Source organism: Salvia hispanica, chromosome 4, assembly GCF_023119035.1.
Source record: "Salvia hispanica cultivar TCC Black 2014 chromosome 4, UniMelb_Shisp_WGS_1.0, whole genome shotgun sequence".
NCBI classification, from domain to species: Eukaryota; Viridiplantae; Streptophyta; class Magnoliopsida; order Lamiales; family Lamiaceae; genus Salvia; species Salvia hispanica.
The window spans coordinates 13,568,294-13,587,344 of record NC_062968.1 but is presented as its reverse complement, the minus strand read 5'-3'; the positions used below and the strand labels follow the sequence as shown (position 1 = coordinate 13,587,344).

The 19,051-nt window shown below is 38.5% G+C and overlaps 5 protein-coding genes across 6 annotated transcripts; 1 reads left to right on the top strand and 4 right to left on the bottom strand.

Annotated features, from left to right (window-relative positions):
* Positions 1–3,624: 3,624 nt before the first annotated feature.
* On the top strand, positions 3,625–6,981 carry LOC125220399 (protein ALTERED PHOSPHATE STARVATION RESPONSE 1-like). Its single transcript, XM_048122572.1, has 4 exons — positions 3,625–4,798; positions 5,285–5,499; positions 5,801–6,024; positions 6,200–6,981. Exons 1-4 carry the CDS (start codon positions 3,634–3,636, stop codon positions 6,939–6,941), a joined length of 2,346 nt encoding a protein of 781 aa, XP_047978529.1. The 5' UTR covers positions 3,625–3,633; the 3' UTR covers positions 6,942–6,981.
* Positions 6,982–7,113: 132 nt separating this feature from the next.
* On the bottom strand, positions 7,114–8,548 carry LOC125223707 (photosystem II 22 kDa protein, chloroplastic-like). Its single transcript, XM_048126970.1, has 4 exons — positions 8,279–8,548; positions 8,096–8,212; positions 7,594–7,831; positions 7,114–7,507 (listed from the first exon to the last, which is right to left on the bottom strand). Exons 1-4 carry the CDS (start codon positions 8,468–8,470, stop codon positions 7,263–7,265), a joined length of 792 nt encoding a protein of 263 aa, XP_047982927.1. The 5' UTR covers positions 8,471–8,548; the 3' UTR covers positions 7,114–7,262.
* A 972-nt stretch (positions 8,549–9,520) lies between these two features.
* LOC125185481 lies at positions 9,521–10,290 on the bottom strand. Its single transcript, XM_048082010.1, has 4 exons — positions 10,148–10,290; positions 9,959–10,049; positions 9,815–9,866; positions 9,521–9,733 (listed from the first exon to the last, which is right to left on the bottom strand). The coding sequence occupies exons 1-4, from the start codon at positions 10,277–10,279 to the stop codon at positions 9,682–9,684; spliced, it is 327 nt and encodes a 108-aa protein (XP_047937967.1). The 5' UTR covers positions 10,280–10,290; the 3' UTR covers positions 9,521–9,681.
* Positions 10,291–10,415: 125 nt separating this feature from the next.
* Positions 10,416–12,542, bottom strand: LOC125185480 (TLC domain-containing protein 2). The gene is made up of 3 exons (XM_048082009.1): positions 12,153–12,542; positions 11,472–11,749; positions 10,416–10,870 (listed from the first exon to the last, which is right to left on the bottom strand). The coding sequence occupies exons 1-3, from the start codon at positions 12,409–12,411 to the stop codon at positions 10,553–10,555; spliced, it is 855 nt and encodes a 284-aa protein (XP_047937966.1). The 5' UTR covers positions 12,412–12,542; the 3' UTR covers positions 10,416–10,552.
* A 2,613-nt stretch (positions 12,543–15,155) lies between these two features.
* On the bottom strand, positions 15,156–17,176 carry LOC125218439 (BTB/POZ domain-containing protein At1g21780-like). Of its 2 annotated transcripts, none has more exons than XM_048120107.1 (4): positions 16,985–17,176; positions 16,769–16,908; positions 16,133–16,248; positions 15,156–16,025 (listed from the first exon to the last, which is right to left on the bottom strand). In XM_048120107.1, the coding sequence occupies exons 1-4, from the start codon at positions 17,098–17,100 to the stop codon at positions 15,414–15,416; spliced, it is 984 nt and encodes a 327-aa protein (XP_047976064.1). In that variant the 5' UTR covers positions 17,101–17,176; the 3' UTR covers positions 15,156–15,413. The 2 variants fall into 2 exon arrangements, with proteins under 2 accessions (XP_047976064.1, XP_047976065.1); XM_048120108.1 differs by having other exon boundaries at positions 15,156–16,019; positions 16,985–17,173.
* Positions 17,177–19,051: the final 1,875 nt, after the last annotated feature.

Here is a 19,051-nt window from a genome sequence, read left to right as displayed (position 1 = left end):
TTTCTGTTGATGTTTTTTTGTGATCTGTTGACATTTTTCAATGGTCCAGATCATAATTTTGAGTTTGTAGAATATTTAGAGTTTTCATTTAATCACATCCCATTCCGGGGATGTGCGTTCACAGTTATGGTTATACAAATTCCAACTACAATACCCTAGCACAGTTTATACTTCGATAGAACGAGTCACACTAGTTATGCCCATGCGGTACAACCGTAGATTACTAGGGGTGTCAATCCTAGATTCGTAACTCCTAAAATCTCCTAAGACCCTTGAAAAGTCCTCACTCTCAATTAACAATGCGGTTTAAAGGAAAGCTAATTGTACTGTCTATTAAGTGATCTAACTCGCCAACCTCCTCTCACGATTATGTAGCAAGTTATATTAAATCTGCATCGGATGTGTCACTCAAACATGCAGTATTACGGAACAACTTAAGGAAGAAACGAAGTAAAAACAAAATGGATATTAAATAGAAAAAGGAATTGTATAAACCAATAAAAGTTACTAACACATCCCTAAAATCCTATGAATTTAGTTACACATTATAGAATAATCTAAAAACATAGTTTGAAGGGAAATCACCGTAAAAATAAGAACTAAAGCGATAAAACCCAAAGGTAGAATCCTGTAGCCTTGATCTTCACTTGAATCCGTATTCAACCTCTTGCACAGCGAAGATCTCTCAAATATTATGCTCTAGAATTGTGAGGCAAAGAGTGTGTAAAAGTGTCTCTGAATGAAGAGGTTTGAGGGGGTATATATAGGGAGAAATTCGAATCCTATGGATATAAGGAAAAGGTTGGCTAATTTTTGGTAAAATCTGGAGAAAATCTAGGTCAAAATGTGCGCCGCTTTTTCGCAGCAAACCGCTGCACCTTGGCCAGCGGTCGCTGTGCGTTGCCTGTAGCTTCTGCCCATTTGTGTAGCGGTCACTGCATGAGTTGTAGCGGTCGCTGCAAATTAGTTTAGTGGCTTCGAGACCTTCTCGAGCGGTCGCTGCGCACTCCCCAGCGGTTGCTGGGCGTCTTCAGATTCTTAGCACAACTTTATCCGGAGTGGACCGCTACAGACGTAGCGGTCGCTATGGGCCATCGGCCCGCTGGGCGTCTTGAACGCTCCAGACTTCCATCTTCGACTCTTCCTATCTTTTTAGCTTAAATATGCACAATTCTCACAAAACATGTCAAAATACCAAAATAGATAAAACATGTAAAAGACGGACATGAATTGCGATCTAAACATTAAAAACAGACCAAATAAGGACCCTAAAATCCGAGCGTATCAGGCATGCACGTGAACCGCTACAACTCATGCGATACAAACGTTGATTACAAGATTAGGGTTGTCAATCCTAACACGTAACTCCAAAAAGCTCCTAAGACCCTTGAAAAGTCCTCACTCTCAATTAACGGTGCCGTTTTAAGGGAAGCTAACTGTAGCGTCTACTAAGTGAACCTAACTTGCTAGAACTATCTCACAGTTATGAAGCAGGTTATATTAAATCATACAAGATTGTGTCACTCAATCATGCAGCATCAGAATTACTTAGGGAAGAAACAAAGTAAAAACAAAACCGATATTAAATAGAAAACTGGAATTGTATAACCTAAGTCGTTACTAACACATCCCTAGAATCCTATGAATTTAGTTACACATAATGGAATAAGCTAAATACATAGATTGAATGGAAGACAATTTGAACATAAAACTAAAGCAAATAGAACCCGTAGGTTGAATCCTTGTAGTTCTTGATGTTCTTGAAATCCTTCTAAAACTCCTTGCGCGATTGAAGTAATCTAGATTTTGATCTCTATGAATTATTTTGCAAAAAGAAGCTCTAGGATTAGGGTTGGAGGAGGAGTCTTGGGGACTCCCCTTTTGGGGGCTAAGGAAGGGTTGGATTCTATGAATGAGGTTATGGGGTATATATAGGCTTGAGAAGGATTTAAATTTGAAAATAAGTTTCCTCCAAGCATTAGGAAAGATATAATTTTCGTTCCTCATAGTAGAAGGAAAAGATTTGGCTTCACAAGGTAATATCTTCCTTCCTTCTTTAAATTTCCGCCTAGACTGCAGCTGGCAGCTTTGCGCGACTTTGGTAGAACGACCATAACTCTATCCACAAAACCCCGACTGAGGTAATCTTGTTACCAACTTGAAGCTCTTTTCAAGAAGAAGAGAATGGTGTGTAGAACGCTCCGATCGGAATTCAGGATCGCCGAAAAATTGAGTTTGAAGACAGCTGTCGCGCGCCTCGTTTTTGTGGCGGACCGCCGCACCTTGGCCGGCGGTCGCCGCGCATTGTCCAGAAGCTTTTGACTCCTTGTGGCGGTCGCCACGCACTTCCCGGCAGTCGCCGGGCGTGTCTTTGTCTTCTCTAAGCACCGGCGGTCGCCGGACGCTACCTGAAGCTCTCTAGATTTCCTGCTTCGCGTTTTAACTCTCTTTTTAGGCTCAAATATGCACATTTATCACAAAACATGTCAAAAATACCAAAATAGATAAAATATGCAAATCATGGACATGTAATGCAACTTTGACATTAAAAATGGACCAAATAATGGCCTTAAAACAGTGCAAAATCCGAGCGTATCAATCCCGCGCGGGAATGTCTGCCCTGACGAAGGTCCTGTCCGGTAACTTGATGCTTAGGCAACGAGGTCTGTGGACGTTTGACCAACGAGACCAACCCGAGGATCAGGCGGACGTGGGGCTCTCATAAATCAGATGAAGGGCCAGCTGGGGTTGCCCATCTCTGATGACGAGGCCGATTCTGTTGGGATGCAAGTGTTGCGGCGGATTCTGGGGATGACACCGAGTGAGCCGCCGATGTTTTTTATGTCATTCTCGTTGTATAATTTTCCAAAATTTATAATAGAACGAAGTTTTGGTTTAATTTTTTATGAATTATGTTTTTTTATTTGTTTTTGTACAATTAATTTTGTTCTAGTCCAATTAAAATATACCAACAATTAAAAAAATGTGAGGCGTGGCTGCACAAGTTTTATGTGACTAATGCATGGCTGTGACGGACAATTTGTTTTGTGTGGCTAAAGCGTGGCTGTTCCACTATAGTGGACACTCTAATTAAGGTAGTTATATCGTCCCAAGCTATTTCTTTTTTTGGATTGTTCAAAGGTAGTTCTGTTGTTTTTTTCTGGCAAAAACATTTATCATCTCTCATATTTTATTTTCTTTTCATCTATCTTACTTTATTATCACCACTTTAATCTTTAAAACATCAATTTCTTAAATTTTGTGCTTAAAAAATGTCACAACTAGCTTAAAATGGATAGAATCCACGAGAGAGCGAGAGAAAATAGGGGTAAAAGTGAAATAAAATGTAAAAATAAAAATATTTGTAAATATAAAAAAGTGATAAAAAGGTAAATTTGTTGAAAAAGTATCTCGAATTAGGGTTTACTCCAGGTATTTTTTGTAGCTCAGTCTATCGCAATATGTATTTTTCTCCCAAAATGATAGCAATTAAATTACCAACCACTGTAGTAGGAGTATTATTTAATACAGTCTGACTTAAAAAATAAAGAAAGAAAGAAAAAAACATAGAACGAAATCAGCTTAGCTATTGCATGTCAAGGAGTAACACAGAATCCATGGATATTTTCTGAAATGGGGTGCAGTGGCTCGAAGACGGACGATCTGCCGCTTGTGTCCCGCTGCCGCGAGCGCCGGGATCTCATACGCGCCGCCGCCAACCATCGCTACGCCCTCGCCGCCGCCCACGTTTCCTATTTTCGCTCACTCAAACACGTCGGCGATGCTCTGCGGAGTTTCATCGACGACGAATTGGTAGCCACGTCACCTTCTCCTTCCCCGTCTCCGTTGTCAAAGCTCGATAGTGAGAGTCATGGTTGTGAATCAGTGCATTTGCATGATTATGACGATGACGAAGAGGAGGAGGGCTCGCATTTGTGTATAACGGATTCTTCTACCGACGACGGTAGCGATCCAGAAGATCACCGCCATCACGATAATCATGTGGAGAAATCACCGTCTAATTATTCAGGCAATGTTTACTACATGAAGAAGTCATCTCCGCCGCCTCTGCCTACGAAAACTCCGGTTGCACCACAACCGCACTGTGGCTTGTCAGATCCATACTGGAATCCCACATCTGGTTATGTAGGCGATGGTGCGTCTTTCACCACCATCCCTCCGGCGAAAAAGACTCCGCCTCCGCCGTCACCAAATTCGTCGGCAATGGAGTTTCTAAACCGGTTTGATGCCTTTGATGTGTTTGGTGGTGAATATGTAGGCTTAATTTCGACTGGAGATCATGAAAATACTTTGAATTCAATTAGCCCTAATTCGATCAAGGTGAGGGAGAAAGGGGGCATTTCTAAATTGGGGGGAGAAACAGAGCATATAGCGTGTAGAGAGCCTTTCAAGGGAAAGAGAGGCACTAAATGTATTTCAAAATCTGTGCCATTGCGCAACGGTGAAGGTAGTTCTAGATCAGTGCTTTTACGGGGTAGGGAGAAGAGAAAGAAATCACCACTGGCACTGCAGCGTAGTGTAGAGTATGTAAATCAATCCAGTTCAATGAAGAAGAAGAAGAAAGGGGCATGTTGTGAGCTGGAGAGGAAGTCTAGTGGAAATGCTGGTTCTTCAAGGCTGAGTAGTGAAACTGTGTTGCCAACTGGTGAGGCAAGAGACTTGAGGGATGTGGTGGCTGAAATTAGAGACAGCTTTGAGATTGCGTCTGGCTATGGAAAAGAAGTAGCCATGATGCTGGAGGCAGGAAAGGTGCCGTATCGGCCTAGCTTCCTCAAAGGTGTGGCTCTTGCTCTTTACATTTCTAGTTTGTTCAGTTTGTGTTGGAAGTTGTTTTCTTATGCTGTTTCCCATTTTCAGTTGATGAATATCGCATTAATGAATGGATTCTACTTACTTTCTAGACAAGGAGTAGAATGGCCAAGTTAATAGAATGCGATTTCAGGATATCTGTAACTGTAAGAGGCTAATGGTTCTGAATTCATAGTTGATATGATGGCATTCAATCATTTTACTTGTTTGATTGCACTAAAAAAAACAGTACATTTGATTATGGACATGAATTCATAGATTTCTATAGCTTTTGTTCTGCTTGTAGTTCATTCATTCTTTCCATAGTTGTCATTAAATATTTTGTGAGGCTTGGTTTCATTCATTTCTTTATATTTCAAACTGGTTTGCATTAAGAGTCGTACCTACTATTTTCCTTCTAATTTCCATTTTGTATATATATTTTGTGCTGGAATGCTGACTAGTCCTTCGGCAGTGATTCTGTCACGGATATTGTACCTTACAGTACCATGGCTGACGTTTGTGGATTCTTCGTCAATATCGTCCTTGACATTTGCTTCTAGATCGGTGAAGATGGCAAAGTTGTACTTTGAAAACGTTGGAAAGGAATTTGGTGCCAAGTTCGGTAGCCTTTCTTCCACTCTGGACAAGATATATGCTTGGGAGAAGAAGCTTTACAAAAAAGTAAAGGCAAGTTGATACAGCTTATGCAATTTTGTTTATTCTGTTTCATTGCAATTAGATCAGACTCGCACAAAATCAAAAAGACAAAAATCAAGAAAAAGGGTCATGAATGTATTTTGTTGATGTTTGCGGGATATTTGCGTTAGTTTGCTGTTCAAACTTTACATGCTATGGATATAAACAGATACCCACTTGTGTATTTACTGAAAGACTGACTCAAATCGTTGTAATTTGTATAAAGATTTGTAATGTGTATGTTGCAATTCAGTCTTGCTCAGTTATTCTGGATATGTGACCCTTTGTTTAGGATGAAGAAAACCTTCGGATCATGTATGAGAAGCAAAGAATGAAGCTAAATGTCGATGATGAGGTTGGAGCTGAACCCACCAAGGATGATGCTGCTGAAGTTTCTGCTCTAAGATTACTAATGGAGCTCGATGTTTGTGTCAAAGAAATTGATGTCATATCAAGTAGGATACAGAAATTGAGGGATGAAGAATTACAACCAAAGACCATTGCATTGATTCGAGGGTATGCATATCTATTTCCTCATACCTAATAAAATTCACTACACAAACCTTTGTTTCACCCTCATTTCTTATTCTCAAAATTTGCTTATTTCTGTTGAACCTGTACAAATGCAGTGAAGAATTATTATGAATATTCTACAGTTCACTTTCTTATTGTGTGTATCAATATTCCATAGGATGACCGGAATGTGGAACACGATGCTCGGATGCCATCAAAAGCAGTGTGAAGCCATCTCGAAGAGTAAAATGCAAAATCTGAGAGTGAAAACTGGTTCCCAAAAGAGTACCATCACCAATCTTGAAAAGGAGCTTCGTGCATGGCGTCGCCATTTCAATGATTGGATTTTCTTCCAAAAGTTGTTTGTCGAATCCCTGAATGGATGGCTTCAGCAGTTTCATCAGCACGAACTAGAAGCAACTCCTTACATCCCCACTCCTTATTCACCGGGCCAGCTTGGAGCTCCTCCTGTTTTTGTGATCTGCAACGACTGGCACAAGGCAATGGAGGCCATCTCTGATAGAAGGATGTCAAATGCTATGAACGCCTTCACAGATGGCTTGCAGAAACTACGGGGAAAAAAGGATGAGGAGGTGCATCAACGGCTTAAAGCAGAACTTGTTTCGAAGAACTATCAGAAACTGATGAGAACTCATCGCATGGAGATGCAGAGAATGAAGCATGGCCTTGATGGGTCAAAGCTGGATGATGTGAAGTTGAATTTGGATTGTTTGAAGCAGAGATTGGCAGAGGAGAGAACGAAGCACAACAATGCGAAGAATTTGGCGCAGACTGCAGCTTGTGGTAGCTTACAAGGAGGACTAGTTCCTATTTTCAAAGAATTGGAGAACTTCACAATGAAAGCTCTGAAATCACATCAACATATTAGGCTGCAACATCCAATTTTGCAGCAGAGATGAGATGAGGACTCTGCAACATAATCTTAGTGTGACACTTGAATTCTCTCTCTATATATCTCAGTTGAGAGAAGTGAAGGATGAAAGACATATTTCATCTAAGTTTTGGCCTATCATGAAAAAAGTAGCGTGATTGGTAGAAGATGTTGCATCTAATTTTGCAAGATGTACGAAATATCCAAAGAACAGAGAAACATCCGAAGATGTTCCACAAACATGAAATATACATTTAAGATAGAAACACAAGTGATTGAAATATGTTCTACTACTTACTAACAAAACACTAGACACAAGAGTTGTTATTCAGACTTGGTATATAAACATTTAATCATCTTCTTCGTCGGTGACAAACTTTCCCGTTCCAGGGTTAATTGCAGCAACAAAGAAGAAGACTATGTTGAACAACAAAAGCGGTTCGAGTTCGCCAATAGGGACTCCAGTCTCAATGTTCAACTGTGCAAGAGCTCCTTTTCCAGTTATAATTTCTCCAATTAAAGAGAAAGCAATTCCAAGTTGAGCCAATCTTCCAACAAATAGTTCATTGGCCTTGGTGAATCCGAATAAAGGACCTGTTCTTTCACATATAAATCACATATACATATATAGGGAGAGAGAGAGAATAAAAGAGTGTATTGAAAAGTGGTAGTGACATTACCTTCTCCAAGTCCAAGAGCAGCCCTGAAGCCCTTGCCGGGGGCTATAATTGGACCAGGGGCAGGGACGTCGTCGTCGACGAACCGACCACGGTCTCCCAAGGCACCAATAGCTCCAAGAAGGGTGAAAAGGATGAAGAAAAGAAGAAGAGGCTCTGCCTCATAGATTGGAATCCCAGTTTCCAAGTTTAGTTGTTGAAGGATTCCTTTCCCAGTTATAGCCTCTCCCAATAGGGAAGCCTACATCACATCCAATTTCTCATTTAATACGCTATAAACATCGATATCGGTTTCATTCTGATACCATGATAGAAATCTATAGAATAATGCTTCCTAAAACCAATTCGAGATAGGAAAAGTGACCCATAAGACTTGTATAGTAGTTTCCATTTTTCTTTACTACAATGTGAGATATTATTATTTATTCTTCTTTAATTTGTCAACATTCTCAAAATGAGCATAGCAATATCCACAACTAGATGAATTAAGAGGGAAGAAACTCACAGCGAATCCAATCATAGCAACACGACCGACAAAAAGCTCATTTTGCTTAGTAAAACCAATTCCACCAGATGTCCCAAAAATCCCATCTTCAACCTTAGGCTTCTCCTTCACCACTACCTGCAAAAATCATCTAATTAAAATAACCAAACCAAAAAAAAGAGAAAAAGAATAAAGTGAGAAAACCTTCTTAGCAGGAGCAGCTTTGGCTTTGGATTTGAAGAGAGCAACAGTAGTAGTAGAGGAGGAGAGAGGAGAAGTATTGATCCTGGGAGAGAGGATAATCTCGGAAAATGACTGAGGTTTAAGCCTTTGGATCAGCAATGGCTGCTCACCTTTCAACAAAGGATTTGCAGTGAGCAGCATTGTTTGAGCCATGATACTAAAATAATGTGGTGTGTGTGTTTGCTGCTGCTCAGGAATGAGTTGTCTGTGGATTTTCTATTGCAAGAATGGTTAAGGTTTGTTTGCTTTATTTATTACACAAAATCTAGTTAGGATTTGTGAATCACACAATGGGTGGTGATGTGGATAGGGTATGAGAAAGAGTGATGGTGGTTAAGGTATCCACGATTCCACCTTCATTTCTAACTTAGCCAATTTGTTGGTGAGAGAGAGTGAAGTTTGTATCAACGATCAAGTATATTCTCTAGTTTACTGAGGAATCAGAATGATCTAGAAAACACTAGATGATATTTCAATTAAGAATGCTTAGATTTATTTACTTAGGTTGATTTACTCTATTTTATCAGAATTTCAAATAATTAAATGTTAAAATCAACGCGATTACATTATTATATAAATATTGGTTGGTATTAAATTTATACTACCTCCGTTTCTTTAAAAAATCAAGTATTTGTGTTTTGATGTGTTTCTTAAATTCATGCAACTAATTTATAGAACTTTCAAATCTATAGTATTAGTATTTTCATATGTCATTTTATTTACAATTTATATTATTAGCAAGAATTTAATCACAAAAAATTTTAATGGATTAACATTCGATATCTTCAAGAAATAACTAACTAAGAGTAGTAGTCAGGTTATTCATAATTTGACATTGAGATATGAGAGAGCATTATTAATATCGTATAAGTTACTAGTAGTATTTTGTTGAGCCTAAGTTAGTGATGCAAACAAGATTGGCGTTTTCAGTGAAAGACCCCAACCTGGTTGGCATTTTTACAAACCCTTAATCCCACAACTGTTATGAATCTGTGTTGAATGTATGGTGATTTGGGGACTCTCTAAACATCCTTTGATCTTTTGATGATTTGAAGTTTTGAACTATGCTTTGGATGAGGTATTTAAATCGCCATCTTGAATTAGATAAGCATCGGACTTCAAAGGATAAGATAGCTTTAAATCCTGATCGGTTTCAAAAGACTCGATCCATCTCAGTGGAACGCCTTGCAGCACTTGAATCGGCTTTTGGAGAAGCTTCATTGGATAAGCCATTAATACATGAGCTTGATTAAATGACTCAGAGAGTAGCTTACATGGAAAATATCAGAACTTCAGAATGCTTTAGACGAAACTGTAGATGCTCTGAAGGCAGCGCAAAACGAGCTTACTGAGTCGCTTGAATATCAACTCAGCACCATGGAAGAAGAACCTGAACACGTCTTCAGGTGACGATTCCTTAAAGACAGAAATAGTAGACTTAAGAAAAATATTAGCTGAAATAAAGAAAAAGTATTAGGAATTGGAGAACGAACTAACCAGAATGATCCGGGAGTTCGAGCTCCAGCAAAGTATGCACTCAAACAGTGAACTAAAAGTTGAGCAGGTAGGTCAGTCACTTAAACATTCCAACACTCATGCTTGTTCATTACTCTTATGGAATTATTAACAGTATCAACAAACATTTCATTTGCAGGAGGATCTGGCTATTGCTGCTGATAACCGTAACGAGTGCCAGAAAACAACTGCTGATCTCGTATGGCAGCTTCAGTTTCTTGCAACATTAGAAGATTTCTTTCATAGAAACTTCAAGCATACAAGGGTTCTTGAGAGATCAGTTAAGTTCAGACATAGGAGAGCTGTGGAGGTTACCTTCAAATGGGACGTTTCTGCCAAACTATGATGCAGGTCGTCCAGGAACATCAGTGGAGAACTATAGCCATCTTGTAAATGGGAACAAGGATTCGTCACGATCCTCATCTTCATCATCATCATCATCATCATCACCAACTCTATGTAAAAGCTGCCAAGAACTGGAACAGTATCTGGAAATTTTTCTCTCTAAGCGAGAGTGTGGCAGAACATGAAAACAGCCAGGAAATAGTGTAGAATAGATATGAGAAGGATGGACACACTGCACTTTATACACCAAACACAGAATTTTTCAGCTTTTCATTTCTTCATATGATGATGTGATTTACAAGAGAGTACACTCATATTACAGCAGGAACACACTCTTCGATACTGATACTGATACTGAAAGAATTAACAAATATATTACTCCTGATGATTATTGTTATGATCCTTCTGAACCCTGATCTCTTTTGTGTAAGCATTGAAGAGATCGATACCAAGGAGAACATTTAGCAAATTCATTCCTGCCATTCCAGAGAGAGCAAGTGGGAGCTCCACGCCCTTATCAAACTTGGAAGCATCTATGATCAGCTTGACTGTGATAAGAATGTGAGACACGCATCTTGCAAAAACAAATGCCCACCAATTGAAAACCCATTCTGCCTTCACAATCTTGCTCCCAGCATTACGGATGCCAGCCATACGGCGAACTTTCCGAACATGCAAAAAGATTGAATGTAGCTGCATTGAGGAAGTACTACACCATCAAGATAAGGATACATTTGTCATCATTTCTTCATTATCATATTTGTGATATTAAGAGTTATGATTCCGATGCTTTACCCTAGTTTTAGATAACCAACTATAATATGCAGAACATAACAAAGCAATCACAAACATGCTCTTTCGACATTCCAAAAGTAAATTCATGTCACTCTGATAGTATAGTATATTAAGAAAAAGACAAAGACATGCAAACACATAAGCATCTAGTGCAGATACTTATACAACATTCAAGAAGCAGATTTGAGTGGTGATCTATAAGCTTGGTAGAATTAGCATCATGTCACTACAATATTTTGTAATCCTTCAGCGCTAAAGTTATTGTGGAAATGAGATAAAGTATGATGATAATGCTCTCGTCCATAACTATGACTAGTTTCATTGCATCATTCTACAAATTGAATGCCTCAACAATATAACCCAGTTCCATAACTCCATGAAGTCTCTCAACTTCCAATGTTAAAGTCGGATTATAAGTGACGAAAAAGTGCAACTCGTGATCAAAATACAAGTAGGAGTGATACGTGCATTAGAACGACACAGTCACACAGTTTTTTACCTCACAAATGAGAGTCAGGATAAGATAGTTGATGGTGATATTCCGATACAACGCCAGCGTGAAACAAACTAGGAGCACTAAGTGATGCACTAGGATTGCAGGGATCCAACCACTGTACAGCCGATAGAGCAACATATCCAACTGATCATATGCAAAGTAACCGCACGAAAAACACAGAGCTTGATATGCCCATCGCCAAGTATCCTCAACCAATTGTGAGTGTTCAAACATCTTATCTACACCAATCTCCATTGACTGATTCAGCAAGATTAGTACCACTGCGACCAACATGAAAACTCAGCTTCAGAAACAACCAAACAGGTTTTTTGCTCGCTGCAACTCTAGAAAACAAGCATTTTTTGGTAATTGCAACAATAATGCGAGCTAGAACGTGAAACCTTTAGCCTTGGGAATTACCACTAGTCCAACACACACATCCACAAACATTTCTGGCTTCCTAAATAGCTTGATAAATCATTGGAAACAAGAAAATTCTAAACAGACATCTAAACGTGGATAACTAAAATTGTATACAGTTAGTTAACAAATCAACGATTTTTCACAATCAGTAACAATAATCGCAAATTTCTTATAATTTAAACTTCACTTGTATAGCAGCAGAGAAAAGAAAAGGAACGTATAACTAAATTAGTATTATAAATCCCTAATTGAGAAGCTGACCAGAGGCGGAGGTGATTGATGAATGGAGGAGGGAAACGCAGGTGTTGACGAAGAGCGGATCAGGTGAGACGAAGTTCCGAATAACGGCGTTGGCGAGCTGGAAAAAAGCGAAGCCGATGATGATAGGAAGTAGCTCCGAGCGCTGATTGAAGAGGATTTCGAAGAAAACTGAGACGCTCCACATCACTAGAGTAGCCATGAAAAACGCTCCGGCTTCGCTTTCTTTCCGACTCTTGTTCGCACCGCCTTCCCTCGCCATATTTCGTTCGGTAAATTTTGCCGGTGGTTGAGCTGAATGGTTCGCAGCTCTCACAAAGTCAGACAAAAAGGCGAATAACGAGCCGTTAAATGCAGCTCTGGACCAGAGGAAGATGTAACTAGCGTTTTTGCATTTCCTATTATCGCGATGTCATCTAATACCTTCTCCAATTTTAGGAGTCCCATTTTAGTTTTGTACAAATTTTAAGAAATATAAACTAATCGGTGAAAAATAGTGGAATGTGAGCCCTATTTTTATATATTAATTTTATGATAAGATATGAGTAAAAAAAAGTTAGTGAAATATAAGATCTATTATCATTTATGAATATTCATCTTATCCGGAACTCTAAACTGGGTACACAAAAGTGATAAATAGAATTCCTACAATGAGACGGATGAAGTAATTTTTTTAATGATATGATAGATTGATAAAAATAATTTAAAATATCTTCTCTTTGATAATGTGTTGGTCTACTCAACGGGCTTGATTCCATCCTTTTCCGCTTCGTCTTTCTCTTCTTTTTTTTTCTCTATTCTCTAGCGTCGAACCCACTCATTAAATATGTATAAAACTCCCCACATTGCAGTTGAGCGCAACACCACTTTGGTCAAGTGGCTATAGTCACAACTCCACTCGGTCGAGTGGAACTCTCTAACTTGGAGAAGTGGTTATCCACTCTGGTCAAGTGGATTCTCGTCACACCACTCGTTTGAGTGAAACTCTCTGACTTGGTGATGTGATTATCCGCTCCAGTTGAGTGATTCTCGCCACACTACTCGTTCGTGTGGAACTCTCTGACTTGGAGATGTGGATATCCACTCCGGTCGAGTGGATTCTTGCTATAATTCCACTTGGCCGAGTGGAACTTTCTGACTTGGAGATGTGATCATCCACTATGCTCAAGTGAATTCTCGCTACAATTCCACTCGGTCGAGTGGAACTCTCTAGCAGCTTCCAAAGTTCTACATTATCTCGACTTCGTTCCAACTTCATTTTATGTCTCGTTTCATGTCCTATAATGAAAATAGTATTATTTTGGGTCCAAATATTTATACCACCAATAAAATTTGACGGGATAAAAGATGAATATTTGATTCGAATCACCTATACTAAGTGGAGTATTTATTTTCATATAAAATTCAATTTCATACTAACATATTTGTAAATTTTCATACTTCATCTGTCTCCAAAGAGCATGAACAATGGGTTCGGCACGGGTTTAATTAGGGATATCAATCGGGCCAGCCCACCGGGTTTCAGGCCAACCCTTTTCGGGTTGCGGGCTAATATTTATAAAAGTTGAGTAGTAAATATCGGGCCAGCCCACCGGGTCTCAATCGGGTGCGGGCTAATCGGGTTGTGATTTTTTTGGGTTATAAAAGTTCAACCCTAACTCTGAAAGCTCGGGTTTCGGGCTAGCCCAACGGGTTAATCGGGTTGCTACTGATAAAATTAACATGCGATCAATCCAATAAATAATAATGAAAATTATTATATTTATAAAATATAAAATATTTAATTATGATAAATTTGAGATATATGCTTAAATTCAAACGTAAACATGATCAAATACTAATATTTGTGCTTTATGCAAAATAAAACATTAACATCAAGAAATTTTAAAGCATGTTTTAGAAACTTAAATATATTTTTTAGTCAATTTGAAGTTTCTAATTTATTTATCTATTATTATGTTAATAAAAATTTAATAATATAATTAATATATTTAATATATAAAGTTGAAAGTTATTTTTTTAGTAATTAATATTATAAAATAACCAATAAAGTGTCGAATTAGAGTCAAACAAGTTGAACGATATAAATTTTATCGGGTTTCTGGGCCAGTCCATCGGGTTTTCGGGTCTGGCCCTAACGGGTTGCGGGTTAATCGGGTGCGGGCTAATCAGATTGTAATTTTATCGGGTTAGAAATTTTCAGCCTTAACATTATAAATTTGGCGGGCTATTCGGTCCGGTCCACGGGTTGCGGGCTACATTGACATCCCTAGATTTAATAAATAGGAGGAAAAGTAAGAGAGAGAGAGAGAGAAAGGATAGTGGAAATAATGTTAGTGAAGAGTGAGGTTCATATTTTTGTAATGATATTAGCGTTAATAGTAATTGTATAAGTTGTAAATAAAATGATGTACAGGTGTAGTATGTTGTTTGATTTTTTCAAAATTTGAAAGTCCATACTCTTTAATGACGGACGAAATAAAAAATAGTTCATGCTCTTTCAGAGTGAGTAGTAAATATCGACACTGCGATTCTTTTAGTTTGACAAGATGCCTCTAGAAAGATAACTTAATAGTAACTCAGTTACTTTTCAATTTCACTGTCGATTTTTGGATTCCAGACAAATTTGCTAAAAACTTAGTATACCATATAAAGTTAGTACTAAAATCATGTAAGTTTCCAATTTCCTTATACTCTGTTGAGCCAGTTTAGGGCCATGCCCATTCCAAAAGGCTTCGTTAAATAGTACCCTCTCCGTCTCCCATAATTTGTCATCATTTGACCCAACACGGATTTTAAGAAATGTAGTAAAAAGTAGGTTGAAAAAGTTAGTGACATGTAGATCCTACTTATATATATTAATTTTATAATAAAATGTGAGTGAGAATGAATTGGTGGAATATGGGATCCACTACCAGAAATGGAAAAAGTGAAAGGTGACAAATTTTCAAGGACGGACGAAAATGGAAATAAGTGACAAATTTTCAAGGATGGAGGAGTACATAGTTATCTCGAGAAAATTATTTTTAAAAAGTAACAGTTCTGGAAATTCTAGAGCATGATCATCCTTATTTATGATACAAGCTGCAATAACCTAAACCAATGCACTTACTAATTGGCCCAAGTTACACAGAATAAGATTTTGATCCTACACGGTACAGCAATTATTTATAGATGCACTCTGTATAGCTCTAATTGATGTTACAACAAATCTAGTTGATGTAATAACAGCTTGTGGTAATAATGTGATAGGAAGGCAGCTGCTTAAGCTGGTTTCCAAACTGCAAGAAGGTCTTGGAATATCTCCACCACAAGCTCCCTATCAGCCTTTCTGAAGAATTCGTTCATCTCTTCCCTAACATCGTATATCTTCCCAAAATCAAGCAAATACGTGAGACATCCTTTCTTCAGTTTGTCAAGCTGGTAGAGCCACGCCTCCTGCAGCCTCTCGAGGACGTTCCCCAAGTTGATGTCTTCGAGAAGACTCTCCTCGCACGATTCCTTCAAGTCCGTGATGTCGTACTTGTTGGCCGCACCCAACAGTGTGAGGCGGTGCTTCCAGAAGTCCTCCTGGTTTATAGTTCCGTATATGTAGCTGAGGAGGGCAGTGCACGACTCGGACGTCATATCTTCAATTTCGATAGTTGAAGACTCTTTCTCCTTTAGGTCATGAAGGAACATGCTGTGGAAGACAGGGGAGCTCGCGGAGAGCATCGCCCTGTGAGCGTGTAGCTTCCCGTCTGCTGTGTTGATGGTGATGTCGGCGAGAAGGGAGTCGTTGAGCATGCGGGAGAGGGATTTGAGAGTGCTCTGGGTTGCCAGATTCCGCATCGTTTCTTCACTAGGCCATATTGAACTGCCTTCTCCACCCTGGGACTTGGAAGCAAATGAAGAATGAGACGTCTAATTATTGCTATACGTAGGGTGAACTGAATTCAGAAAAACAACATATTCTGATGCAAAACACAGGTACGAAATCTCACATTCAGTGGGCAGATCTTAAGGTCCAAGAACTCGACATCAATAACAAAACGACCTTGGATGTTTATATCGATGAGGCATGCAAAATCATCGCTTGTGCGAAGTAGTCTCTCATGAACTGCACAGAAAGCATCAAAATCAACCAAACTGCATTTTAATACAATCATACTATCCGAGTAAGCTGCAATCACTCCCAAATTTGGATACAGCTACGTATGAGTATGCTCGGAGACCAGGCAGAAGCATATCGCAATCACATTTATAACGCAAAGCTGCTTATAAACTAATACTCTATTAGTTGTTCACTTGTGAAGGTAAACATAACAACTACAACAAAGTGGATAGCAAGGAAAAATACATTGTTAATAAGACAAAATTCGCTCAAAAACAAAGATACCAACACATCTCCATCAAAAGCCCTCATTTTTGTTCTAACAAGATTTGAACAGAATTGAGATTTTTGATCACCAGTTTGAGATCCATATGACAATCTTTCACAATATATTGTAATCCAAGAAGTCTTTGATGAATTGGATTTCAAATCCTTACCACAAATCATACTAGAAAAAAATAAATATCCAATAACTAATAGCATAAACATACTAAAAACGCATGAATCAATAAGTAGAAACACAAACCGGGGGAGATATAGGGTCGACGGGCGGCGTTGGTGACACGGACGACGAAGCGAGCAATTGGCGGCTGATCCTTGGCAACACGAGACGGTTCGGGGAAGAGGCGGACGTAGATGGCGCGGCTCTTCTCCACTGATAAATGCCTGAAGATTTCAAGGAAACAATATTGAATACAGCAGCAAATTGCATAGGTCGATCAGTAGAGAGGCGAACAATTACCAGTTCCATATGCCGATTTTAAAGGGATCGGATCTTCTGTAGGGAACGGTAGGGCCGAAACTCTCGATTTTCCACTGCGCGAGTCGTGCTATAGTTTCTACCTTGGTATCCACCATTTCAGATTTAGGGATTTTGACTTGGATCAAATCGCTATCCTATTTTTAAACCGGTTTGAGGATTTACACTGAATTAAGATTTCTAGAGCTAACTTATCTCAGACATTAATTAATCCAATACTCTTCTTTATGTTGATGTATTCGATCAATTTATGTGTTTTTAAACAATATAGATATAAATATAGATATTTTTATGACTAGCTCATATGATCTCGGACTAACTAATATATATGTTCTTCAGTTTCAGAACAAATCGAGTAGTTTGCGAGCCTTAACAGTAATTTCAATTGCGATACAATTTTTCTTGTCAAGCAAGAATGTGCTCGATGATTATCGTTAATATTTTACTTGGAAGACTGGCGAACGCACGAATTTGACACTGGAGTGAGTGTCCAAATTACTACTCCATCTTATCTTTTCATTTGTGTCTGTTCAAAAACAATAGTCTCATATTTTCATTTTCATTGTCCACCAAAATAGTTTCATCTTTTCATTTTCTTTCATCTAAGAGGCACCCCAAAAATGAAGTACATAATAGATAATGATGTATATACTACCTTCGTCTTATTTTTCCGTTTCCATTCATCCGTCTATCTGCAAAAAATAGTCTCATCTTTTCATTTTGATCCGTCCACCAAAATAATTTCATCTTTCCATTTCCATTCGTCCAAAAATAAAAAGTCACCCGTAAATGAGTAGCAATAGATAATGAACTAGATATGAAAATCCAAACAAAAATTATCATTATGATAAAATCCAAAATTTAGGACTAGAGGGTTTCAATCCCGTGTTCTCCTGGTTTCAAGTCACGCTAAACTCAAATGTCTAGGGGTCCCAAGGATCCTCCATCCTATAATGTAGGTCCGCCTTTGACCGAGACGATAAAACACCACATAATTTTTCTTTCAATCAATAGGTCAAGGTCAAATGTGAATCGTAGTTGCTAATCTTTTATAATAAGAAAACGTTCTCTTGCTCGGACATATTCACGTGAAAAAATTCTAGGAAGTTTGCGGAGAACCTAACAAGTACACTTGGCTCGGTAAATAAAGTTTAAAGAGAATTATATTTTTGGTACGTGGACATTGCGCTCCATATTTTTTTAGAGTAAGTTGCAATAATGATCACTAGATTTTATCATAGACTTTGATATTTGCACATTTTTTTGTCCTTTTGTACTTTTTTCATTAACTTTTGAACTTTAATACTCGCAAGTCATGAAGATTATTTGTGTACTTATCTTTACCCCACCCACCACAACCACAAGCACCTATTGCATTCCAATTAGCAATGTGGAGTATAGTTTGATAATTAAGATTGTGAGTGTATAGTTGCATTGAAATAATAATTAATTTTCAGTAATAACCGTTGGAAGAAGATCGCATAGTATCGGGAGAATATTATGTAATTGATATAGGAGTATATTATGTCTAAATTAGAGTGGAACAATTATTGTAAATTTAGGTTTACCATATATATAGAATGCCTAGCCTATAAATATGTAATCTCTGTATCATATTATTCATTCAATAATACCGAAGAAAACTTCTCCCACCGTGTTTAAACATGGCCACAGAGCAGAAACGATTCTGGCTTTGAAAAAAATCATCATAGCCGATATACTAATACCCGACCTGCTTATCAGCCAAAACCAGCCCAGAAAAACAAATCCTATACCAGAAACATGTCAGATTCTAAACCAGCCCAGAAAAACAAATCCTATACCAGAAACATGTCAGATTCAGAGGAAGATACAAAACCCAACCAAGAACAGACGAAAAGCTTAAGGAACAACAAGGGCATCACATAGCATTCAAATTAAATGGAAAGAACTACCCCTTATGGTCGAGACTGATCAAGGTGAAGATCGAAAGCCAAGGGGCGTACCCCTACATCAAGAACGAACCTCCAGAACCGGGAAGCAAAGGATTCGAAGAATGGGAGGAGATCA